General features: G+C 44.3%; 1 protein-coding gene across 3 annotated transcripts; it reads left to right on the top strand.

The window, feature by feature from the left end:
- The first annotated feature begins 3,344 nt into the window (after positions 1 to 3,344).
- On the top strand, positions 3,345 to 18,735 carry SPHK1 (sphingosine kinase 1). 3 transcript variants are annotated; one of them, XM_056549597.1, is made up of 6 exons: positions 3,345 to 3,975; positions 13,972 to 14,118; positions 16,490 to 16,584; positions 16,658 to 16,773; positions 17,683 to 18,461; positions 18,545 to 18,735. In XM_056549597.1, the coding sequence occupies exons 1-5, from the start codon at positions 3,567 to 3,569 to the stop codon at positions 18,440 to 18,442; spliced, it is 1,527 nt and encodes a 508-aa protein (XP_056405572.1). In that variant the 5' UTR covers positions 3,345 to 3,566; the 3' UTR covers positions 18,443 to 18,461; positions 18,545 to 18,735. The 3 variants fall into 3 exon arrangements, 2 of the variants coding, with proteins under 2 accessions (XP_056405572.1, XP_056405571.1); XR_008849464.1 differs by having other exon boundaries at positions 3,346 to 3,975; positions 17,683 to 18,544; positions 18,608 to 18,709; XM_056549596.1 differs by having other exon boundaries at positions 3,346 to 3,975; positions 17,683 to 18,734.
- The last annotated feature ends 7,351 nt before the right edge of the window (positions 18,736 to 26,086 follow it).

The following is a 26,086-nucleotide window of genomic DNA, read 5'->3' as shown; positions in this document are numbered from 1 at the left end:
CAGTACAGCAGAGGAGAGGGGACAGTACAGCAGAGGAGAGGGGACAGTACAGCACAGGAGAGGGGACAGTACAGCAGAGGAGAGGGGACAGTACTGCAGAGGAGAGGGGACAGTACAGCAGAGGAGAGGGGACAGTACAGCAGAGGAGAGGGGACAGTACAGCAGAGGTGAGGGGACAGTACAGCAGAGGTGAGGGGGACAGTACAGCAGAGGTGAGGGGGGACAGTACAGCAGAGGTTGAGGGGACAGTACAGCACAGGAGAGGGGACAGTACAGCAGAGGAGAGGGGACAGTACAGCAGAGGAGGGGCGGGACAGTACATCAGAGGAGAGGGGACAGTACATCAGAGGAGAGGGGACAGTACATCAGAGGAGAGGGGGACAGTACATCAGAGGAGAGGGGACAGTACATCAGAGGAGAGGGGACAGTACAGCAGAGGAGAGGGGGACAGTACAGCACAGGAGAGGGGGACAGTACAGCAGAGGTGAGGGGACAGTACAGCAGAGGGTGAGGGGACAGTACATCAGAGGAGAGGGGACAGTACAGCAGAGGAGAGTGGACAGTACAGCAGAGGAGAGGGGACAGTACAGGCAGAGGAGGAGGGGGACAGTACAGCAGAGGTGAGGGGACAGTACAGCAGAGGAGAGGGGACAGTACAGCAGAGGTGAGGGGACAGTACAGCAGAGGAGAGGGGACAGTACAGCAGAGGAGAGAGGGACAGTACAGTAGAGGTGAGGGGGACAGTACAGCACAGGAGAGGGGACAGTACATCAGAGGTGAGGGGACAGTACAGCAGAGGAGAGGGGACAGTACAGCAGAGGAGAGGGGACAGTACAGCAGAGGAGAGGGACAGTACAGCAGAGGAGAGGGGACAGTACAGCAGAGGAGAGGGGACAGTACAGCAGAGGAGAGGGGACAGTACAGCAGAGGAGAGGGGACAGTACATCAGAGGTGAGGGGACAGTACAGCAGAGGAGAGGGGACAGTACAGCAGAGGAGAGGGGACAGTACAGCAGAGGAGAGGGGACAGTACAGCACAGGAGAGGGGACAGTACAGCAGAGGAGAGGGGGACAGTACAGCAGAGGAGAGGGGACAGTACAGCAGAGGAGAGGGGACAGTACAGCAGGAGGAGAGGGGACAGTACAGCAGAGGAGAGGGGGACAGTACAGCAGAGGAGAGGGGACAGTACAAGCAGAGGAGAGGGGACAGTACATCAGAGGTGAGCAGTACATCAGAGGAGAGGGGACAGTACAGCACAGGAGGAGAGGGGGACAGTACATCAGAGGTGAGGGGACAGTACAGCAGAGGAGAGAGGGACAGTACAGCAGAGGAGAGGGGACAGTACAGCAGAGGAGAGGGGACAGTACAGCAGAGTTGAGGGGACAGTACAGCAGAGGAGAGGGGACAGTACAGCAGAGGAGAGAGGGACAGTACAGCAGAGGTGAGGAAAACAAAGTGGAAAAAGTAAAGAATATGCTGTCTAGAGAAAAAGCTGCCAAAATTGTAGTTTATAGGCTGCAGTGACAGCGCCCTCTGTATTCAGAAGAGCTAATACACACCGTTACAGGCTGCATGGTGATCAGAGAAAGAAAAAATATTGCAAAACCTTTGTGCAACAGACTAAAAAATTGCTAATTTTTGTGCAACAACTTTTTTAAAAAGTCACAAATTTGGTGCAACAGGATAAAAAGTTGCAAACTTTTGCGCAGAGGGATTAAAAAGAAGTTGCTCAATTTTATGAGACAGGATAAAAAGTTGCTATTTTAAAAGATAAAAGAAATGTAAAAAAAAGATTTAGTGCAGCAGGATACAACGTTGCGAAATGTTACGCAAAGGATAAAAAAAAGTTGAAAAATTTTGCGCAACAAATTGAAAAGTTGCAAACTTTTGTGCAAAGGGATAACCAAAAAAAGTTCAGTTTAATTGGTTGCACAAAATTTTTAACATTTTTTGTGGTTTTGTTTCCTTTATTAAAATGTTTTTGAAAATTTTAATCCAAATGAATAAAGAAAATAATTTTAGTTTTTTATCTTTTTGTGCAACATTTTACAACTTTTTATCCTGTTTTTATCCTCCAAATATTTGCCCAAAGGGACAAACAATAAATAAATAAGTTAAAATGAAAAGGTTGCAACATTTTGTGCAAAAGATTAAAAAGGTTTCAAAATTTTGCACAAAGGGATAAAAAAAAAAGTTTGGTTTACTTGGTTGCACAACATTTTAAGATGTTTTTCTTTTCTCTCTCTCACACTGTTTTTTATCCTTTATTAAAATGTTTTTGAAGATGTTTTTTTTTTTTTAATCCTAAAATTTTGTGCAACATGTTGATAACCATTGAAAATGCTGTACTGAAGTGAAATTTCAGGAAAATGTGTACCTGCGTAAAATAAAAGTGTACAAAAATCGTTTAGTCTTTCCTAACCAAGGTGCCTCCAGCTGTTGCAAAACTACAACTGCCGGCATGCCCACCTCGCGGCCTGATGTGTACATAAGTGACCCTCTGATAAGGCTAAACACTCCATGGATGCTATGGCGGCATAAACACGAGTGCAACAGTGGGGTTAAAGGGTTATCCAGGAAAAAAACTTTTTTTTTTTTATAAATCAACTGGCTCCAGAAAGTTAAACAGATTTGTAAATTACTTCTATTAAAAAAAAATCTTAATCCTTTCAGTACTTATGAGCTGCTGAAGTGGAGTTGTTTCTTTTCTGTCTAAGTGCTCTCTGATGACACCTGTCTCAGGAACTGTCCAGAGTAGAAGCAAATCCCCATACTACATGCGCAGTTCCCGAGACAAGCAGAGATGTCAGCAGAGAGCACTGTTGCCAGACAGAAAAGAACAACTCAACTTCAGCAGCTCATAAGTACTGAAAGGATTAAGATATTTTTTAATAGAAGTAATTTATAAATCTGTTTAACTTTCTGGAGCCAGTTGATATATATATATATTTAAAAGAAACATTTTTTTCCTGGAATACCCCTTTAAGGTCAGCGCTGAATGTTCCTGTTTTCTTATTTCAATAGCAAAATAAGGGAAAGGGGGTGCATTTTGGTAATAGAAGGAACATTCTGGATTGTGAAAAAGTCGGATGACAAGAGGGGCCCCATAAAAGTCATTGGGTATCAGGAGATTTGCTATATCAGTGTTTCCCAACCAGGGTGTCTCCAGCTGTTGCAAAACTACAACTCCCAGCATGCCCGGACAGCCTTCGGCTGTCCGGGCATGCTGGGAGTTGTAGTTTTGCAACAGCTGGAGGCCCCCTGGTTGGGAAACACTGATCTAAAGGCTTCAGGTGAGTCTTTCCTGGTCCTGCTTTTCAGCACTTTCACCACTAGAGAGCAGCAGGGAGGTGAGGGTGCGGGTTACTATGAACTCATATGTGACCTGGCAGGCGGGGGAGCAGCATGCTCGCTTTCCTCATCCGTCTGTTTCTTCCTTTACTCTATCAGTGACTGCTCCGCTGCCTTTCCCTCTGTCTCTATGCAGCTTTTCCCCTTTTACTTTTGTTTTTTGTTTTTTATTTGGCAGCTTTTTTTTTTTTATTAATTTTTTTTAGGGTCTAAACATGGGGGAAGCCCAAGACGTCTCCAGCGTCCCGACTGACGTTGTCCTCTGTGGCACCTTCACCCAGGTGCCCGACGATGGCAACGCAATGTCCCTGCTCCTGAGTAGGACACAGCTGATCATCCAGAGCCTCTCCGCCGCCACCGCCGCCGCCTCCTCGGGGTCCCCCCATACGTCCTTCCAGCTCTCTGACTGTATCAACGGTCGTGCCTTCAGGGGTAAAGACCCCAAAGATATAGGGGGCTACTTTAAAGTCGTCTTTTATCCTGTCCGGGGGATACTGGGGGCCGCCGCTTACCGACAGCGAATTTCCAGGACGTTCCGGATGGAGGCGTCGAGGGACAGGGAGCAGAACCTGAACCTGGCGAGGACTTGGGCGCAAAAGATATGCCAGCTGTCCGATGAGCAAGGTGAGGACGGGTAGTATCTACTCAGGTCAACAAATGGTCAAGGGAATATAGGGATCTATAGTGTTTCCCAACCAGCGGTTGCAAAACTACAAATCCCAGCATGCCTGGACAGCCGCTGGCAACAGCTGGACTCACCCTGTTTGGGAAAAACAGCTCAAGGCAATGTATGACATTCTCTGGGCCAGTGTTTCCCAACCAGGGTGCCTCCAGCTGTTGCAAAACTACAATTCCCAGCATACCCTGGCAACAGCTGGAGGCACCCTGTTTGGCCCAGAGAATGTCATACATTGCCTTGAGCTGTTTTCCCCAAACAAGGTGCCTCCAGCTGTTGCCAGCGGCTGTCCGGGCATGCTGGGAATTGAAGCTTTGCAACAACTGGAGGCACCCTGGTTGGGAAACACTGGCCCAGAGAATGTCATACATTGCCTTGAGGTGTTTTTCCCAGTGTTTCCCAACCAGGGTGCCTCCAGCTGTTGCAAAACTACAATTCCCAGCATGCCTGGACAACCACTGGCAACAGCTGGGGGCACCCTGTTTTGGGAAAAACAGCTCAAGGCAATGTATGACATTCTCTGGGCCAGTGTTTCCCAACCAGGGTGCCTCCAGCTGTTGCAAAACTACAATTCCCAGCATGCCTGGACAGCCGCTGGCAACAGCTGGGGGCACCCTGTTTTGGGAAAAACAGCTCAAGGCAATGTATGACATTCTCTGGGCCAGTGTTTCCCAACCAGGGTGCCTCCAGCTGTTGCAAAACTACAATTCCCAGCATGCCTGGACAGCTGCTGGCAACAGCTGGGGGCACCCTGTTTTGGGAAAAACAGCTCAAGGCAATGTATGACATTCTCTGGGCCAGTGTTTCCCAACCAGGGTGCCTCCAGCTGTTGCAAAGCTACAATTCCCAGCATGCCCAGACAGCCGCTGGCAACAGCTGGAGGCACCCTGTTTGGCCCAGAGAATGTCATACATTGCCTTGAGCTGTTTTTCCCAAACAAGGTGCCTCCAGCTGTTGCCAGCGGCTGTCCGGGCATGCTGGGAATTGTAGTTTTGGAACAGCTGGAGGCACCCTGGTTGGTTAACACTGGCCCAGAGAATGTCATACATTGCCTTGAGCTGTTTTTCCCAGTGTTTCCCAACCAGGGTGCCTCCAGCTGTTGCAAAACTACAAATCCCAGCATGCTCGGACAGCCGCTGGCAACAGCTGGAGGCACCCTTTTAGGGAAAAACAGCTCAAGGCAATGTATGACATTCTCTGGGCCAGTGTTTCCCAAGCAGGGTGCCCCCAGCTGTTGCAAAACTACAATTCCCAGCATGGCTGGACAGCTGCTGGAAACAGCTGGAGGCACCCTGTTTGGGAGAAACAGCTCAAGGCAATGTATGACATTCTCTGGGCCAGTGTTTCCCAACCAGGGTGCCTCCAGCTGTTGCAAAACTACAATTATCAGCATGCCCGGACAGCCGCTGGCAACAGCTGGAGGCACCCTGTTTGGGAAAAACAGCTCAAGGCAATGTATGACATTCTCTGGGCCAGTGTTTCCCAAGCAGGGTGCCCCCAGGTGTTGCAAAACTACAATTCCCAGCATGGCTGGACAGCTGCTGGAAACAGCTGGAGGCACCCTGTTTGGGAGAAACAGCTCAAGGCAATGTATGACATTCTCTGGGCCAGTGTTTCCCAACCAGGGTGCCTCCAGCTGTTGCAAAACTACAATTATCAGCATGCCCGGACAGCCGCTGGCTGTCCGGGCATACTGGGAGTTGTAGTTTTGCAAGCATTTTAGAGACGCTCATTACATTCATTTATGGATATGCATATATAGATTATTTAATTTATTTATTTTATTCATGTCTATTCCGAAATCGAGGCGTTACCCTGCCCCAATGGTGATTTCCCTTGTAAATGAATCCCATTTATACATATTCCCATTTATAATCAACAACAGAGGAGATAAACTAGTAGTCGAACTGTCTTGGTTGCCCTTAGCAACCAATCACAGCTCAGCTTTCACTTTTGAACCACTGGTTGCTATGGGCAACGAAGACAGTTTTACTATGACTCTTGTTTTTGTAATATTTTTCCCCAACACTGGAATGTGATCGGTTGCCATAGGTAACGCTCCAGAGCGGGAGTAGGCCCGGTTGTCAGGGGTCACCTTGTGGCCTTGTGTAGGTAAGTGACCCTCTCAGGCTAAACACTTCTTGGGCACTATGGCGGCATAAACACGAGTGCGATAGCGGGGGTAAAGGTCAGCGCTGAACGTTCCCGTTTTCTTATTTCTGAGTCAAAATGTTTCACCCAGCTTTCCCGTGACCAGTTCTGTAGCCGAATAAGGAAAAGAGGGGTGCATTTTGGTAATAGAAGGAGCATTCTGGATTGTTAAAAAGTGGGATGACAAGAGGGGCCCCATAGAAGTCAATGGGTATCTGGAGGTTCGCTATATCAGTGTTTCCCACCCAGGGTGCCTCCAGCTGTGCAAAACTACAACTCCCAGTTGGCTGTCCGGGCATGCTGGGAGTTGTAGTTTTGCAACAGCTGGAGGCACCCTGGGTAGGTAACAGTTCACTATATATATATCAAAACTTGAGGCTGCTGAACTCACAAAACACTAAAGCACTTCAGTTCAAATACATCAGCATGCGCTTCTCAACGTGTTTTGCTGTAATAACAGCTTCATCAGGGGACTTGAAGGCTATGGCTGCCACTTTCTGGTAAGGAAGGTATTTATAGTTTCCTAATTAATGACCATTCAACTGTCAGACATCTTCCTGCAGATGAACAGCCTGAATACTTCTATGTGCACTTCTATATCTATTGTACTTCTATGTCTGTTGTACTTCTATATCTATTGTACTTCTATGTGCACTTCTGTCTATTGTACTTTTATGTTTATTGTACTTTTATGTCTATTGTACTTCTCTGTGCACTTCTATGTCTATTGTACTTTTGCCTATTGTACTTTTATGTCTATTGTACTTTTGCCTATTGTACTTTTATGTCTATTGTACTATTATATGCACTTCTGTCTATTGTACTTTTATGTCTATTGTACTTCTATGTGCACTTCTGTCTATTGTACTTTTATGTCTATTGTACTTCTATGTGCACTTCTATGTCTATTGTACTTTTATGTCTATTGTACTTCTATGTGCACTTCTGTCTATTGTACTTTTATGTCTATTGTACTTCTATGTCTATTGTACTTCTATGTGCACTTCTGTCTATTGTACTTCTATGTCTATTGTACTTCTATGTGCACTTCTGTCTATTGTACTTTTATGTCTATTGTACTTTTATGTCTATTGTACTTCTATGTGCACTTCTGTCTATTGTACTTCTATGTGCACTTCTATGTCTATTGTACTTCTATGTGCACTTCTATGTCTATTGTACTTCTATGTGCACTTCTATGTCTATTGTACTTCTATGTGCACTTATGTCTATTGTACTTCTATGTGCACTTATGTCTATTGTACTTCTATGTGCACTTCTATGTCTATTGTACTTCTATGTGCACTTCTATGTCTATTGTACTTCTATGTGCACTTATGTCTATTGTACTTCTATGTGCACCTATGTCTATTGTACTTCTATGTGCACTTCTGTCTATTGTACTTCTATGTGCACTTCTGTCTATTGTACTTCTATGTGCACTTCTGTCTATTGTCCTTCTATGTGCACTTGTGTCTATTGTACTTCTATATCTATTGTACTTCTATGTGCACTTCTGTCTATTGTACTTCTATGTGCACTTCTGTCTATTGTCCTTCTATGTGCACTTCTGTCTATTGTACTTCTATGTGCACTTCTGTCTATTGTCCTTCTATGTGCACTTCTGTCTATTGTACTTCTATGTGCACTTCTGTCTATTGTACTTCTATGTGCACTTCTGTCTATTGTCCTTCTATGTGCACTTGTGTCTATTGTACTTCTATGTCTATTGTACTTTTATGTGCACTTATATCTATTGTACTTCTATGTGCACTTCTATGTCTATCGTACTTTAATGTCTATACTACTGTAGAGTCCTTCCCATTTAGGCCCCTATCACACTGCCATTGTGCCCCATCGGAAAACGTCCATTAGGCTTTTTTTTTTTTTTTTTAGCAGGAGTAGTGGGAGAAAAAGGTGGCGCTTGCAGTTTTTTTTCTCCCGCTCTTCTCCCTTGGTTCCATAACGTGCGTTGCACTGCCAGTGTGGAGGAAGCCTTACCAGTATGGACTGGATTTATCATTACTGTACCTTTTATATTTTCTATTATATATTGTTGTAGTTGTTTTTCCAGTGCTGAGTGATTTCCGCTTGGTTCTGTTGACTATACTATTAAATGGTAAATGATACTTAATGTGCTGCCTGAACTGCTCGGTGTCATACGTGGTCACGCTGCCACAATTGCCGTCTGTTTGCTCACCAGTGAATCAGTGACCCGCTTTCAGATCATTGACCTGTGTACACGCCAGGTCCAACCCGCGCAGACAGGTGTGACAGGTTGGAGCACATTCCGAGCACAGCGTTACGCTTTAGGGTTAATACGACCTGCAGAGCCACTTTTACAGCTTCTTTCAGGTTGTGTTCACACAGTTTTATGAGCCTTTATTTCTTGATCTATGCAAAGTATGTCGAAATGACAGCGATTATTTAACCACTTAAAGGGGTGCTCTGCTGCTCAGCGTTTGGAACAAACTGTTCCGAATGCTGGAGCCGGTGCCGGGAGCTCATGATGCCATAGCCCCTCCCCCCTCATGACGTCACACCCCCGCCCCCTCAATGCAAGTCTATGGGAGGGGGCGTGACGGCAGTCACGCCCCCTCCCATAGACTTGCATTGAGGGGGCGGGGTGTGACATCATGAGGGGTCGAGGATATGACGTCACAAGCACCCAGCGCCGACTCCAGCGTTCTGAACAGTTTGTTCCAAACGCTGAGCAGCGGAGTACCCCTTTAAGGCTGAAGGGCGCACCTGTACCCCTTGTCCTGCTCCCCCCGCTATAACACGGGCTCAGGAGCTGACCCCGGGTCATAGAGGGGTGGTCCCGTTTGCTATAAGCCCCTGGGACCCGTGGCTAATGCCGGACATAAACGATCGTGGTGATGTCCGGCATTAAAACTTTTTTTTTTTTTTTTTAATCAACTGGTGCCAGAAAGTTAAACAGATTTGTAAATTACTTCTATTAAAAAATCTTAATCCTTCCAGTACTTATTAGCTGCTGAATACTACAGCGTAAATTATTTTCTTTTTGAAACACAGAGCTCTCTGCTGACATCACGAGCACAGTGCTCTCTGCTGACATCTCTGTCCATTTTAGGAACTGTCCCGAGCAGCATATGTTTGCTACGGGGATTTGCTTTTACTCTGGACAGTTCCTAAAATGGACAGAGGTGTCAGCAGAGAGCACTGTGCTTCTGATGTCAGCAGAGAGCACTGTGTTTCAAATGGAAAATAATTTTCCACTGTAGTATTCAGCAGCTAATAAGTACAGGAAGGATGAAGATTTTTTTTTAATAGAAGTAATTTACAAATCTTAACTTTCTGGTACCAGTTGATTTAAAAAAAATAAAATAAAAAAAGTTTTTCACCGGAGTACCCCTTTAACCCCTTAGACAAAGCAATCAAAATGGATCACGGTGTCTAAAATGTTAAAGAAAACATCCTCCCAGCTTAACGGAACTGATTGGGACCACGGCATTGATAATATGGTGTCCCGATTATCTGAGGGTACGGCGGGAGGGCCCTTACCTGCCTCCTCGCCATCCGATTGGCGCTTTGATGCTCCAGGAAGCCTTAGCAGCCTGGAGCAATGGAGCACCAATAACACTGATCAGTGCTATGTTATGGTATAGCATTGATCAGTATATGCAATCTAAAGACTGCATGTAATAGTCAGGGGACTAAAAAATAGTGTTAACAAAAAAAAATTTTTTATAATAATAATAAAAAAAAAAAAAAGGTAATAAATGTGATGTGACCCCCTTCCCTAATAAAAGTTTGAATCACTTTCCTTTTCCATTTAAAAATATGTGCATGTCCGAACTATAAAAATATAACATGAATTAAACCGCACGGTCAATGGCGTATACTTAAAAAAAATTAATATTAAAGTCCAAAATTGCCTATTTTTGGTCACTTTGTACACCCTAAAAAAGATGTGGGAAAAGCGATCAAAAAGTCCCATCAAAACAAAAATGGTACCAATAAAAACTGCAGATCACAGCACAAAAAATGAGCTGTATCCAGAAAAATAAGTTATAGGGGTCAAAGGACGTTTTTAAACATACTAATTTTCGTACAAAAAGTTATAATTTTTTAAAAAGAAGTAAAACAAAATCAAACCTATCTAAGTAGGGGATCATTTTAATCATATGGACCTACAGAATAATGATAAGGTGTCATTTTTACCGAAAAAAGTGAAGCTTCCAAAAGTTTTTTTAATTTATTTATTTATTTTTTCAATTTTGCCCCACAAATATTTCTTATTGGTTTTGCCGTATAAGAGAGAAAAAAAAAGAAAGAATAAAGGTAAAGATGAAAAAGATAAAATGTATTTAGAAAGTAAATAGAAGAGATAAAAAACTTAAAGGAAGGCTGTAGAAGAAACGAAAGCGTCATCGCACCCTGTCCCCCCCCCGAAGGGGCCTCTCTATCGCCCACCAAGCAAGCCAAAAAAAGGCGACACAAAATATATTCATATCATACCTCCTCCTTATCTCCTGGCAACAAGGACTCTTGGCTTCTAACCCTTTGCCCCCTCTCTCGACAGCCACATTAAAGGTCCCCCTGCCTTCTACATAGCCGAGGACATTGCTTCTTCCGCTACACTCTCCCTTATTTGTCAACATTTTAATTAGTTTTTGGAAATAGTCCGGTTCTGTACCTTGAGAAACAATCACCTAGTTTAGCTATTTCGATCATGTCCCCTTATCCTCAATGCAAAAAAGCTAATTAGGGAGATTGAATATACAGGAAAGAAATAGACATTAGTAAAACAAGAGCTATGGGTGAGAGACTGGAGATCTGTACCATGGGGGGGGGGGGGGGGGGGGGAATGTGAAGCTTATTCTGATAGGGTGCCCTGTGACTACTGCTGCACAGAAGGACAGTAGTCCCTTCCCCTCCCCCATGGCTTGTAGACTCCTTGTGTTTGCTGCACAACACTACGGTTCCGCTGTATGTATACGTTCATACTAATGGCGTCTGTGAGTAGAGATAATGGGAGTGAAGGGCTGATAGAAATGGCTTCTCCAATGAGGTTTACAGTCACTTTGTTGATCAGGTCAAGAACCAAGCTGAGTGCGGCTGATAAGGCCAAGGAGACCTTACAGAACCTCAAACCGCGCGTAACATTTTCACTATTGAGTATTTTTGTGGACTAAACATATATATGTGTATCCACCGGTTTGTCAGTGATGAAATTGGTAATGCTGAGATTTACATATAACATAGTATGATGTGTCCTATATACACAGATCAGCCATAACGTTCAGCCCTCAGGCTGCCAAAATATCTCTGACCGCTCAGGGTATGGACTTTAGTATCTGGGACCAGCAGGTATGTTATCCCAGAGGCCCTCCACCACTCGTATAAAGATCTGGACTGTTGGTGGTCTTGAGGACTGGGTTGGGGACCTCTGCTCTATACCACTCATATACAGATCTGGACTGTTGGTGGCCTTGAGGACTGTATTAGGGAACTCTGCTCTATACCACTCATATAAAGATCTGGACTGTTGGTGGTCTTGAGGACTGGGTTGGGGACCTCTGCTCTATACCACTCATATAAAGATCTGGACTGTTGGTGGTCTTGAGGACTAGGTTGAGGACCTCTGCTCTATACCACTCATATAAAGATCTGGACTGTTGGTGGCCTTGAGGACTGGGTTGGGGACCTCTGCTCTATACCACTCATATAAAGATCTGGACTGTTGGTGGCCTTGAGGACTGGGTTGAGGACCTCTGCTCTATACCACTCATATAAAGATCTGGACTGTTGGTGGTCTTGAGGACTGGGTTGGGGACCTCTGCTCTATACCACTCATATAAAGATCTGGACTGTTGGTGGCCTTGAGGACTGGGTTGGGGACCTCTGCTTTATACCACTCATATAAAGATCTGGACTGTTGGTGGCCTTGAGGACTGGGTTGGAGACCTCTGCTCTATACCACTCATATAAAGATCTGGACTGTTGGTGGCCTTGAGGACTGGGTTGGGGACCTCTGCTCTATACCACTCATATAAAGATCTGGACTGTTGGTGGCCTTGAGGACTGGGTTGGGGACCTCTGCTCTATACCACTCATATAAAGATCTGGACTGTTGGTGGCCTTGAGGACTGGGTTGAGGACCTCTGCTCTATACCACTCATATAAAGATCTGGACTGTTGGTGGCCTTGAGGACTGGGTTGGGGACCTCTGCTCTATACCACTCATATAAAGATCTGGACTGCTGGTGGTCTTGAGGACTGGGTTGGGGACCTCTGCTCTATACCACTCATATAAAGATCTGGACTGCTGGTGGTCTTGAGGACTGGGTTGGGGACCTCTGCTCTATACCACTCATATAAAGATCTGGACTGTTGGTGGCCTTGAGGACTGGGTTGGGGACCTCTGCTCTATACCACTCATATAAAGATCTGGACTGTTGGTGGCCTTGAGGACTGGGTTGGGGACCTCTGCTCTATACCACTCATATAAAGATCTGGACTGTTGGTGGTCTTGAGGACTGGGTGGGGACCTCTGCTCTATACCACTCATATAAAGATCTGGACTGCTGGTGGTCTTGAGGACTGGGTTGGGGACCTCTGCTCTATACCACTCATATAAAGATCTGGACTGTTGGTGGTCTTGAGGACTGGGTTGTGGACCTCTCCTCTATACCACTTATATAAAGATCTGGACTGTTGGTGGTCTTGAGGACTGGGTTGGGGACCTCTGCTCTATACCACTCATATAAAGATCTGGACTGTTGGGGGTCTTCAGGACTGGGTTGGGGACCTCTGCTCTATACCACTCATATAAAGATCTGGACTGTTGGTGGTTTTGAGGACTGGGTTGTGGACCTCTCCTCTATACCACTTATATAAAGATCTGGACTGTTGGTGGTCTTGAGGACTGGGTTGGGGACCTCTGCTCTATACCACTCATATAAAGATCTGGACTGTTGGGGGTCTTCAGGACTGGGTTGGGGACCTCTGCTCTATACCACTCATATAAAGATCTGGACTGTTGGTGGTCTTGAGGACTGGGTTGGGGACCTCTATATCACTCGGGAAGTGGGGTGTTTTAAAGTTTTATTATCAGGTGGGGATTTAAAAAATAATATTTTTAAATACATTTTTACTTTTGAATACACAGATCAATGCAATGCTACTGCCTGAGGCAGGCTGTACAAGCAGATCCAATATGGCGGGCCCAGAGGCCTTCAGAGCGCCTCTGGCTGCCAGAGTAACTGATCGGCACCTTGCAATTGCGTTGCTGGGGTGCCGATCAAAGGTCTGACAACGGGGCACCTGTCAGACAACTTCCTTTAAAGGAAAACGGTCACCTATTTACCCGCACTATAAACCGGTACACCGGCTTATAGTGCGGGTGAACAGGAGACCGATGCGGGGTCTCGGACTGCTATACCTATCTGCAGTCCGGAGCCCCGATCCTCCAAAGGTCCCCCTCTTCCAGCGCTGACTTGCACTTTGAGGCGGGCTCACCAGCAAGAGTTAAATATTCATAAGTGCTGGTCATGTGAGCGCTCGTGCCTCCGGGTTCCTGCGGCAGTGGTTGTGAGGTCACAGCCATGCACCCTCCATTCATGTCTATGGGAGGGGCGTGTCTCCGACACGCCCCTCCCATAGACATGAATGGAGGGTGCGTGGTGTGACATCATAAGAGGCGTGGCACTAATGTCACAACCAGGACGCCGGAGCACCAGAGTACCCCTTTAAGTATATCTAGAAGATCTTGTGCACAGCTACAAATACCAGTGTGTATGTAACAATCGTCTTTTCGTTTCACACAGGTCCCCCGCGCCTTTTGCCCTCTCCGGCGCGATTCCTGGTGCTGCTGAATCCCCGAGGAGGAACTGGAAAAGCGTTTACTCTCTTTGAGACCCATGTGATGCCCATGCTAACAGAGGTCAATGCCCACCTTACTCTTCTGGTGACAGGTAAGATGCCGACAGAGCCGGTGGTAGTGACCGGTGAGACCTTCTTTGCTCGTTTGTTGTGGGTGCAGTGACCAGGTACTGGATGTTTATACAGACTCTGACATTAAAGGGATACTCTGGTGGAAAACTTTTTTTTTTTTACCCCTTAAATCAACTGGTGCCAGAAAGTGAAACAGATTTGTAAATGACTTCTATTAATCTTAAATCTTAATCCTTCCAGTACTTATTAGCTGTTGAATACTACAGAGGAAATTCTTTTCTTTTTGGAACACAGAGCTCTCTGCTGACATCACGAGCACAGTGCTCTCTGCTGACATCACGAGCACAGTACTCTCTGCTGACATCATGACCACAGTGCTCTCTGCTGACATCTCTGTCCATTTTAGGAACTGTCCAGAGCAGCATATGTTTGCTATGGGGATTTTCTCCTACTCTGGACAGTTCTTAAAACGGACAGTGATGTCAGCAGAGAGCTCTGTGTTCCAAAAAGAAAATAATTTCCTCTGTAGTATTCAGCAGCTAATAAGTACTGGAAGGATTAAGATTTTTTTTTATAGAAATCATTTACAAATCTGTTTAACTTTCTGGCACCAGTTGATTTAAAAAAAATAAAAATAAAAAATAAAAAGTTTTCCACCGGAGTACCCCTTTATGGTCATCCGTGACTAAGATTTCCATGACCAGCTGAACAAAGCATCAAAGACTAGGTTCACCCGGCTAGTCAAATCGGGCATCTGTCCTCCCAATAGGGAGTTTGGTATAGTAATTTTAGCCCCCAACCCTGAGGACTGGCACCCGTTGTGAATATCAATGGTGATTCCAGTCCTTAGAAGAGTCCCTTTCCCTTGTTTTGAATATCCTGCCACCAACTGAGGGAACCAAGTGTCTTCATTGACAAATGGATCCTTTTAAAGGGGTACTCCGCCGAAATTATTATTATTTTTTTTTTTAAATCAACTAGTGACAAAAAGTTAAACAGATTTGTAAATTACTTCTATTTAAAAATTCTAATCCTTCCAGTACTTCTCAGCTGCTGTATGCTCCACAGGAAGTTATTTTTTTATTATTTCTTTTCTGTCTGTCCACAGTGCTCTCTGCTGACACCTCTGTCTCAGGAACTGTCAAGAACAGGAGCAAATCCCCATAGCAAACCTCTCCTGCTCTGGACAGTTCCTGACACGGACAGAGGTGTCAGCAGAGAGCACTGTGGACAAGACAAAAAAAAATTCAAAAAGAACAGAATTTCCTCTGTAGCATACAGCTGCTAAAAAGTAATGGAAGGATAACGATTTTTTTCATAGAAGTAATTCACAAATCTGTTTTATTTTCTGACACCAGTTCATAAAACAAACAAAAAAAAAAGTTTTCCACCGGAGTACCCATTTAAGTTTTCTGGAAAATCTCCACCTCCCTGCACCTTTCCTTTCATTTCCATTTATTGTGGATGAACAAAGGGGCCTGTTCTAGTGACCGGCTGAGCAGGCAATTTCTTACACTGACCTAAATGGCTGTGCAGCAGGACTGGGCTTTGTGAGAACGGCAGCGGAGGGTGGGGCGGGGAAGGTGAGTATAGGATTTTTTTCTCTATTTTCCTAAACTCTGAGCTTTAATAGTTAATAATAAAAAAAATAAAAAAATAAAATAAAAATAAGAGTCACTGCACTGTCTTATCTGAGAAGGGTTATGAGCACCACTAGTCACCTCTTTGGGATTCCCTCCCTGCAGTCTCCAGTCAGTCCTGCAGTCAATTGTGTGAAATGATTTAAAGGGGAACTCCGGTGGAAAACTTTTTTAATTTAAATCAACTGGTGCCAGAAAGTTAAACAGATTTGTAAATTACTTCTATTAAAAAATCTCAATCCTTCCAGTACTTATTAGCTGCTGAATACTACAGAGAAGATTCTTTTCTTTTTAGAACACAGAGCTCTCTGCTGACATCACGAGCACAGTGCTCTCTGCTGACATCTCTGTCCATTTTAAGAACTGTCCAGAGTAGGAGAAAATCCCCATAGAAAACATATGCTGCTCTGGACAGTTCCTAAAATGGACAGAGATGTCAGCAGAGAGCACTGTGGTCATGTCAGCAGAGAGCACTGTGGTCATGATGTCAGCAGAGAGCTCTGTGTTCCAAAAAGAAAAGAATTTCCTCTGTAGTATTCAGCAGCTAATAAGTACTGGAAGGATTAAGATTTTTTAATAGAAGTCATTTACAAATCTGTTTAACTTTCTGGCACCAGTTCATTTAAAGAAAAAAAGTTTTCCACCGGAGTACCCCTTTAAACATAGGTTTCCATACAGCGTCCTTTCTAGAAGCCAGGATTCCTTGTAGTTCTCAGGCATAATATGCTGTGTGTCCCTTTAAAACCCGCAGAGAGACCCAATCAAGCGCGTGAACTGATGCGGGAGCAGGATCTGTCATCCTGGGACGCCGTAGTGGTGATGTCAGGGGACGGATTGTTGTTTGAGGTAATCGGACGAAACCTTCTCCGCTTTAAATTTAATTTAGTTTTCTGACATTAAATGGTGGTTTCCGTTGCAGGTGATTAATGGGTTAATGGAGCGAGCGGATTGGGCAAAGGCCATTAAGAAACCACTCGCTGTCCTACCAGGCGGTTCGGGGAACGCACTGGCTGCATCTATCAATCATTATTCTGGGTAAGGAAGTTTAATTGTTTGAAGCTTCTATTGATGGGGTGTAGGAACCGCTGGGTTTTAGGCTACCTTAAAGGGGTACCCCAGTACTTAACATCTTATCCCCTATCCACAGAATGGGAGAGAAGTGTCTGATTGCAGGGGGTCTGACCGCTCGAACCCTCGCGTTCTCTTACCTGGTGCCACGTCTCTCCCCATGCACGAGTGGGCACCTCTCACTGCACTAAGGGGGTGGTCAAGCCACCCCCCCTCCCTGCATCTCTATGGGAGACCCTGGGCGGTATCACTTTTGCCCTTGTTCTCTGGGTTTTATACATACATATATGTTCATTGTTGGTAAATTTGTTGTATGGTCCTGATGAAGGGAGCAGGCATCTCCAGAAACGCGTTGTCCATATAAAGTATATCACTTATTCATTATTTTACTCGGTGTCCACGATCAATCGTAGCGCCAATCCGTGTGTATTATCTTCCTATTATTGTAATGTTTGGTCGAGTCTTACATCTTGGATGGATATTTTTGTGACTGAGTTAAAGGGGTACTCTGCCCCTAGACATCTTATCTCCCTAGGGGATAAGATGTCGGATTGCGGGGGTCCCAGCGGCAGAACCCTCGCGATCTCAGCTGCGGCACCGCAGACATCCGGTGCACGGAGCGAACTTCACTGTCACGCCCTGCACGTGACATCACTGCCACGCCCCCTCAATGCAAGTCTATGGGAGGGGGCGTGACTTCCGTCACGCCCCCTCCCATAGACTTGCATTGAGGGGGCATGGGCGTGACGTCACGAGCCTCCGGCATTGCATCCGATTCTCTAAAGGAACGCCGGGTGCAGCAGGAAGATCCCAGGGGTTCCCAGCTTCGGGATAGGGGTGGAGTTCCCCTTTAATTTTTATTCTTATATCTTGCAGACACCAGCAAGTAACAGGAACCAAACTCCTGACCAATTGTGCCTTCATAACGTGTAAAGGTCATCCTGTTCCCCTGGACATCGTATCTCTGACTACCGCCTCCAAGCAGAGGATCTTCTCCTTCCTTAGCCTAGCGTGGGGCTTTATTTCGGATGTGGATATAGAAAGTGAGAAGTATAGGTTCATGGGTTACGCCCGTTTTTCTGTCGGCACTTTCGTTCGACTGACCGCGTTACGGACCTACAGAGGACGACTTTCCTACCTCCCGGCTTCTTCCTCATCCGAGGGGAAGACAACTACCTCTTCTGACTCAAATAGTGCCTTATTGGATACCTTAGGGCCACCAGCGTTGGAAGACCCATTACTGGTACCATTGGACAAACCTGTACCCAGTCATTGGCACACCGTAGAAGACCAATTCGTTCTCATCCTCGCTCTCTACCAATCTCATCTAGGGGCCGAACACTTTACAGCTCCTATGGTGAAAGGTCCGGGAGAAGGGAACGTTCACCTATTCTACGCCACCTCCAGAATCTCACGGACGTCACTCATTAAACTATTTATGGCCATGGAGAAGGGGACTCATTTAGATCAAGAGATACCTCATCTGACTCATGTTCCTGTCGAGGCATTTAGGATCGAGCCGGCGGAAAGCACCGGAATCATGACCGTGGACGGAGAGGTCATTGCATGCTGTCCGGTACAAGGGCAAATTCACCGGGGTTTGGGGAATGTTTTATCAATGGGACAAGGTATATGAGGTTGACGTACCGAAAGCGGTAACAGCTTGGCACGGCAACCGTAACAGAAGAGGGTTCTGCAGAACGAACGAGGGTTCTGCAGAACGAACGTACTGAAAGAGGTAACAGCTTGGCCTGGCAACCGTAACAGAAGAGGGTTCTGCAGAACGAACGTACTGAAAGAGGTAACAGCTTGGCCTGGCAACCGTAACAGAAGAGGGTTCTGCAGAACGAACGAGGGTTCTGCAGAACGAACGTACTGAAAGTAGTATCAGCTTGGCCTGGCAGCCGTAACAGAAGAGGGTTCTGCAGAACGAACGAGGGTTCTGCAGAATGAACCTACTGAAAGAGGTAACAGCTTGGCCTGGCAACCGTAACAGAAGAGGGTTCTGCAGAACGAACTTAACGAAAGAGGTAACAGCTTGGCCTGGCAACCGTAACAGAAGAGGGTTCTGCAGAACGAACTTAACGAAAGAGGTAACAGCTTGGCCTGGCAACCATAACAGAAGAGGGTTCTGCAGAACGAACGAGGGTTCTGCAGAATGAACGTACTGAAAGCAGTATCAGCTTGGCCCGGAAACCGTAAAAGCAGAAGGTTCTGCAGGACGAATGAGACAACACATAGGAAGGGATTCTGCGGCTCATACCGCCATTGCCACCCACAGACCCGAATAATTATAGAGCGTCCGAGTTAAGACTTTTCCAAAACCTAAAATAGCTGTGAGTGGGTGTTCAGTTCTACTTTAAACGGGTACTACGGTGGAAAACAATTATTATTAATAGAGATGAGCGAACTTACAATAAATTCAATTCGTCACGAACTTCTCAGCTCGGCAGTTGATGACTGTTCTGGTATAAATTAGTTCAGCTTTCAGGTACTCTGGTGGGCTGGAAAAGGTGGATACATTCCTAGGAGACTCTTTCCTAGGAATGTATCCACCTTTTCCAGCCCACCGGAGCACATGAAAGCTGAACTCATTTATGCAGGAAAAGCCATCAACTGCCGAGCTGAGAAGTTCGTGACGAATTGAATTTACTGTAAGTTCGCTCATCTCTAATTATTATTTTTATTTTTAAATCAACTGGTGCCAGAAAGTTAAACAGATTTGTAAATTACTTCTATATTAAAATCTTAATCCTTCCAGTACATATCAGCTGCTGTATGCTCCACAGGAAGTTGTGCAGTTTCGTTCCAGTCTGACCACAGTGCTCTCTGCTGACACCTCTGTCCATGTCAGGAACTGTCCAGAATACAAGCAAATCCCCATCGCAAACCTCTCCTGCTCTGGACAGTTCCCGACATGGACAGAGGTGTCAGCAGAGAGCACTGTGGTCAGACAGAAAAGAACCACACAACTTCCTGTGGAGCATACAGCAACTGATATGTACTGGAAGGGTTAAGATTTTTAAATAGAAGTAATTTACAAATCTGCTAACTTGCTGGCACCAATTGATAAAAAGAAAAAAAGAAAAATGTGTTTTCTGCTAGAGTACCCCTTTTAAACTGGTGCCAGAAAGTTAAACAGATTTGTAAATTACTTCTATTAAAAAATCTTAATCCTTCCAGTACTTTTTAGGGGCTGTATACTACAGAAGAAATGTTTATCTTTTTGGATTCTCTTATGTCGCGACCACAGTGCTCTCTGCTGACCTCTGCTGTCCATTTTAGGAACTGTCCAGAGCAGCATATGTTTGCTATGGGGATTTTCTCCTGCTCTGGACAGTTCCTGAAATGAACAGCAGAGGTCAGCAGAGAGCACTGTGGTTGTGACATAAGAGAAATTCAAAAAGTTAAACATTTTCTCTGTAGTATACAGCCCCTAAAAAGTACTGGAAGGATTAAGATTTTTTTATCGAAGTAATTTACAAATCTGTTTAACTTTCTAGCACCAGTTGATTAAAAAAAAATAAGTTTTCCACGGTAGTACCCCTTTAAATAGATTTGTAAATTACTTCTATTAAAAAATCTTTTCACTTCCAGTACTTTTTAGCAGCTGTATGCTAGAGGAAATTCTTTTCTTTTTGAATGTCTTTTTTGTCTTGTCCACATGCTCTCTGCTGACACCTCTGTTCAGAGCAGCATAGGTTTGCTATGGGGATTTTCTCCTGCTCTGTACAGTTCCTGATACGGGCATCAGGTGTCAGCAGAGAGCACTGTGGACAAGACAAAAAAGAAATTCAAAAAGAAAAGAACTTCCTCTGTAGCATACAGCTGCTAAAATGTACTGGAAGGGTAAAAACATTTTTTTAATAGAAGTAATTTACAAATCTGTTTAACTTTCTGGCATAAGTTGATTTAAAAAAAATGTTTTCCAGTGGAGTTCCCCCTTGAAAGACTTCCTGTGGATCAAAAAGAAAAGAACTTCCTGTGGATCATAACAGCAGCTGATAAGTACTGGAAGGATTAAAGGGGTATTCCAGGAAATTATATATATATATTTTTTTGTTATAAATCAACTGGCTCCAGAAAGTTAAACAGATTTGTAAATTACTTCTATTAAAAAATCTTTATCCTTCCAATAATTATCAGCTGCTGAATTTGAGTTGTTGTTGTTTGCTGTCTGGCAACAGTGCTCTCTGCTGACATCTCTGCTTGTCTCGGGAACTGCACAGAGTAGAAGAGGTTTGCTATGGGGATTTGCTTCTAAACTGGGTGGTTCCCGAGACACGTGTCATCAGAGAGCACTTAGACAGAAAAGAACAACTCAACTTCAGCAGCTCATAAGTACTGAAAGGATTAAGATTTTTTTAATAGAAGTAATTTACAAATCTGTTTAACTTTCTGGAGCCAGTTGATTTAAAAAAATAAATAAATGTTTTTCAGTGGAATAACCCTTTCAGGACCAGGATGCCTCCAGCTGTTGCAAATCTACAACTCCCAGCATGCCCGTCCGGGCATGCTGGGAGTTGTAGTTTTGCAACAGCTGGAGGCACCCTGGTTCGGAACCATTACCTTACACACTACAGGCTTCCTTAGATGTGACATATTTATATAACTAGTTGTTGAATAAAACCCAGAACTAAAAGATTATTTTCAGGCATTGTTTGAGCTGAGATTTAGATTATTATAAAAAGCTGCACAAAATATTATATTTAGACACAATAAAATTATTATTTTTTTAAAATGCAAAATTAATTCTGAAATTCTGTTTGTGTATTGTACAAGATAGGCTGCTACATTTCCTTAGTAATCCAATCATTGTTAATCAGAGCTAATTTCTTCCGGAAACAGCGCCATCCCCCATCCTCAGGTTATGTGTGGTATTACAACCTCGTTCTATTCACTTTAATGGAACCGAGCTGCAATACCACACACAACCTGATAATGGAGGTGGCGCTGTTTTTGGAAAAACAAAAAAAAATTTTTTTCCTTTAAAAAAAAAAAATATATATATATAAATTAGCATCTTTTTCATGTAGCACACTGCACACCTCAAACTAGAAGGACAAAGAGGACTCTATAGGAGAACGTGTGCTACATTCATGCACTAGTCACAGTCCCTAAGACATGTTTTTGCCGCAGGAGTGTCTATAATATACAGTACCTGATTGCATCGTGTTACAAAACTGAACGAGGTCTCTCCTTTTTTTTTACGACACAATTCACACAGTACGTGTTTTCTAGAGCCCCCCCCCAGTGTTACATATAAAAGCCCCTTCTATAGAGCCCCCCCAGTGTTACATATAAAAGCCCCTTCTATAGAGCCCCCCCCCAGTGTTACATATAAAAGCCCCTTCTATAGAGCCCCCCCCATTGTTACATATAAAAGCCCCTTCTATAGAGCCCCCCAGTGTTACATATAAAAGCCCCTTCTATAGAGCCCCCCCCAGTGTTATATATAAAAGCCCCTTCTATAGAGCCCCCCCAGTGTTACATATAAAAGCCCCTTCTATAGAGCCCCCCCAGTGTTACATATAAAAGCCCCTTCTATAGAGCCCCCTCCCCAGTGTTCTATATAAAAGCCCCTTCTATAGAGCCCCCCCCTCCAGTGTTACATATAAAAGCCCCTTCTATAGAGCCCCCCCTCCAGTGTTACATATAAAAGCCCCTTCTATAGAGCCCCCCCCAGTGTTACACAGTAAAGCCCCTCCCAAGTGTTACATAATTTTTTGCTCATACTCACCTTCCCTGCCGCACAGCACTTCCTGCTTTTTTTCTTTTTGACACAGGAAATGTTCACAGTGAAGCCCCGCCTCCACCACTGATTGGCTGAGCAGGCACTTCCTGTTTGTCAGAAGACACTAGGAACAGCTGAGCAGTGGAGATTGTATGGACACCAATGAAAAGGGAATCCGGGCAGAAGAGTCAGTATTTTTTAATCTACCCTAAAACAAAATAAAAATAAACATTTTTGGTTCCAAATCTGTTTTAACCAAATTACGGTTCCTAGAGAAAAATACAGCAATTACCTAGATTGTGACGGTCATCAGACAGCTCTTTGTTTTTACCCGTCATGAGATGGGTCTTGTGTGACACCTTGGCAACGGGACTTTTAGGACTGAACTGGCTGATCTTACTTTGTACTGACAAGGGGCTGGATTGCTTTTTAATTACTGATAGATTTCAGTTGTCTTGGTTTTCCAGGCCTTTTTGCACCTCCTTTTTTTCACATTTTCAATACTTTTTCCTGTGTCATATCACAATATTATAGATAATTTCTGATTTTTTTTTGTATGTATTGTATGTATGAATTACTTCGGTTGTTACCAACATCTGGTGACATTTTCATGTCAATAGCCCCTTTGGAAATATATTTGGTGAGAAAAATGGTGACGTGTTCAATACTTATGTTCACTTTTTAAATTTTAATGTGCAGTAAACAAGACTTGCTACTTACAAAAGAGAATCCTAATTCCACCAACAGGCTATAGCTTGGCGTTTCCCTACCAGGGTGTCTCCAGCTGTTGCAAAACTACAACTCCCAGCATGCCCGGACAGCCTTCGGCTGTCCGGGCATGCTGGGAATTGTAGTTTTGCAACAGCTGCTGGCACTCTAGTTAGGAAAACAGTCTAATTAGAACTCCAGCAGCCTAATTACATGACCAGGTGCAGTGATCAGACACCACACACCACCTCTCTCTGCAAGGTCATTAAAAAAGAATTTCAATGATGGTATTCTAATCAGTATGGCTGCAAACTTAAAGGGGTGATCCACGAAAACACTTTATATACACCGTTTTTTTTTCGCTGTATAAGAAGCACTTTTTCTTCCCCAAAACTGGGGGAAAAAAGTTGGTGCGTCTTATACGGCGACTACACACACCTATCGCGGCGGTCCGTGCGGCCATCAACGGCCGGGACCCGCGGCTAATACAGGACATCACTGATCGCGGTGATGCCCTGTGTTAACCCTTCAGACGCGGCGATCAAAGCTGACCGCCGCGTCTGAAGGGAAAGTGAAACTAACCCAGCTGTTCAATTGGCTGTTCGGGACCGCCGCGGCGTCCCGAACAGCTTACAGGACACCAGGAGGGACCTTACCTGCCTCCTCGGTGTCTGCTCCGTGCCGGGATCCCCTGCATGGCGGCGCTCTCCTTCGACATCATGTCGTCACGCACGCCGTCCCGTCATCCAATAGGAGCGGCGTGCGTGGCGAAAGAGCGTTGATCCCGGGGAAGTAGATATCCGGAGAATCGGGGACGCGGCGACAACGATAGAAGGACATCCAGGGCAGCGGTGATGGGTCCGGAGCGGCGGGGACACGTGAGTATTACCTCCTATACCAGTGGTCTTCAACCTGCAGACCTGGATGTTGCAAAACTACAACTCCCAACATGCCCGGACAGCCAACGGCTGGGAGTTTGTAGTTTTGCAACATCTGGAGGTCCGCAGGTTGAAGACCACTGTTGAGTTCAGAATCTTTTTTTTCTAGATTTTGCACCTTTAAAATTGGGTGCGTCTTATATGCCGGTGCGTCCTATAGGGTGAAAAATAGGAATATCAACTGGCTCCAGAAAGTTAAACAGATTTGTAAATTACTTCTATTAAAAAAAAAAAATCCTAATCCTTTCAGTACTTATGAGCTGCTGAAGTTGAGTTGTTCTTTTCTGTCTAAGTGCTCTCTGATGACACCTGTCTCGTGAACTGTCCAGTGTAGAAGCAAATCCCCATAGCAAACCTCTTCTACTCCATGCAGTTCCCGAGAAAAGCAGAGATGTCAGCAGAGAGCACTGTTACCAGACAGAAAAGAGCAACTCAACTTCAGCAGCTGATAATTATTGAAAGGATTAAGATTTTTTTAATAGAAGTAATCAAAAAATCTGTTAAACCTTTTGGAGCCAGTTGATATATATATATATATAAAAAAAAAGTTTTCCTGGAATACCCCTTTAAGTCTGCATATTGTAGTTTTGCAACATCTGGAGGCACCCTGTTTGAGAAATCCCAAGCTATAGACTTATAACAGATAACAGCTACTATCTATATGTCATACATTGCCCAGAGAAGTGTTTCCCAACCAGGGTGCCTCCAGCTGTTGCCAAACTACAACTCCCAGCATGCCTGGACAGCCTTCGGCATGCTGGGGGGTATCGTTTTGCAGCAGTTGGAGTCTTGAAACCATACTCCAAATACAATACTATAGACGAGTGTTTCCCAATCAAGGTGTCACCAGCAGTTGCTAGAGACTGTCCAGGCATGCTGGGAGTTGGAGTTTTGCAACAGCTGGAGGCACCCTGGTTGGAAAAACCAGAGTTATGACAGATAACCTCTATAGGATGCCCAGATGCTCAATAGGTTCAGGACGCTTGCAGTAAGTGTCACGTGACCGGCGAGATTTGACATCCAGAAGTATATAGAGACAGAGAGGACCGGAGGAGCCGCACCATCATTAAGCAGAGGCATCTTTAATTAAACAATTCTGCAAAATTTTACTTTTTTTTTTTTTTAACATTAAATTAGCAAAAAATAAAAACTAGAAATAAATAACTGATAAATTCTCACAGCACTATACACACACGTCAGAAGCACCAGCACTCTGGATTTTTACAGCATTTGGTTGAGACTTTATCCGCTGTCAGCCAATCAGAAGCGGGGTATATACTGCAGCTTCATTCCCAACATTTCTTTTCACCCCAATACAGCCCTGAGATCAAACTCCACTATATATTATAAGTAGAGATGAGCGAACGTACAGTAAATTTGATTAGTCACGAACTTCTCGGCTCGACAGTTGATGACTTTTCCTGCGTAAATTAGTTCAGCTTTCCGGTGCTCCGGTGGGCTGGAAAAAGTGGATACAGTCCTAGGAGACTCTTTCCTAGGACTGTATCCACCTTTTCCAGCCGGAGCACCGGAAAGCTGAACTCATTTATGCAGGATAAGTCATCAACTGCCGAGCCGAGAAGTTCGTGACGAATCGAATTTACTGTAAATTCGCTCATCTCTAATTATAACATTTTATATAAATATGTAGGTGTAGGGGTGGGTGTGTGTGTGCATATAATATAAATTTGTATGAAAAAAAAAAAATTTATATATATTTTTTTCATACACCTTTATATAAAATTAATTTTATATTAAATATATAAAATATGTAATATAAATAGGTATGAAAAAAATATTTTCACACACTTATATTAAATATTATATATAAATATTTAATATAAGTGTATGAAAAAAATTACCGTATATTTTTTTCACACACATTTATTGTAATATTTAA

The sequence above is a fragment of the Hyla sarda genome, chromosome 13 (assembly GCF_029499605.1).
Source record: "Hyla sarda isolate aHylSar1 chromosome 13, aHylSar1.hap1, whole genome shotgun sequence".
In the NCBI taxonomy this organism is placed as follows: Eukaryota; Metazoa; Chordata; class Amphibia; order Anura; family Hylidae; genus Hyla; species Hyla sarda.
This window is presented reverse-complemented; position numbering and strand designations above follow the sequence as displayed.

What these genes read in the sequence shown, in the direction of transcription:
- SPHK1 (XM_056549597.1), top strand. Translation starts at nt 3,567, where the DNA reads ATGGGGGAAGCCCAAGACGTCTCCAGCGTCCCGACTGACGTTGTCCTC. An exon ending in CCTTACTCTTCTGGTGACAG is followed by an intron (nt 14,119 to 16,489) that starts GTAAGATGCCGA and finishes TAAAACCCGCAG; the next exon opens with AGAGACCCAATCAAGCGCGT. An exon ending in GGGACGGATTGTTGTTTGAG is followed by an intron (nt 16,585 to 16,657) that starts GTAATCGGACGA and finishes TTTCCGTTGCAG; the next exon opens with GTGATTAATGGGTTAATGGA.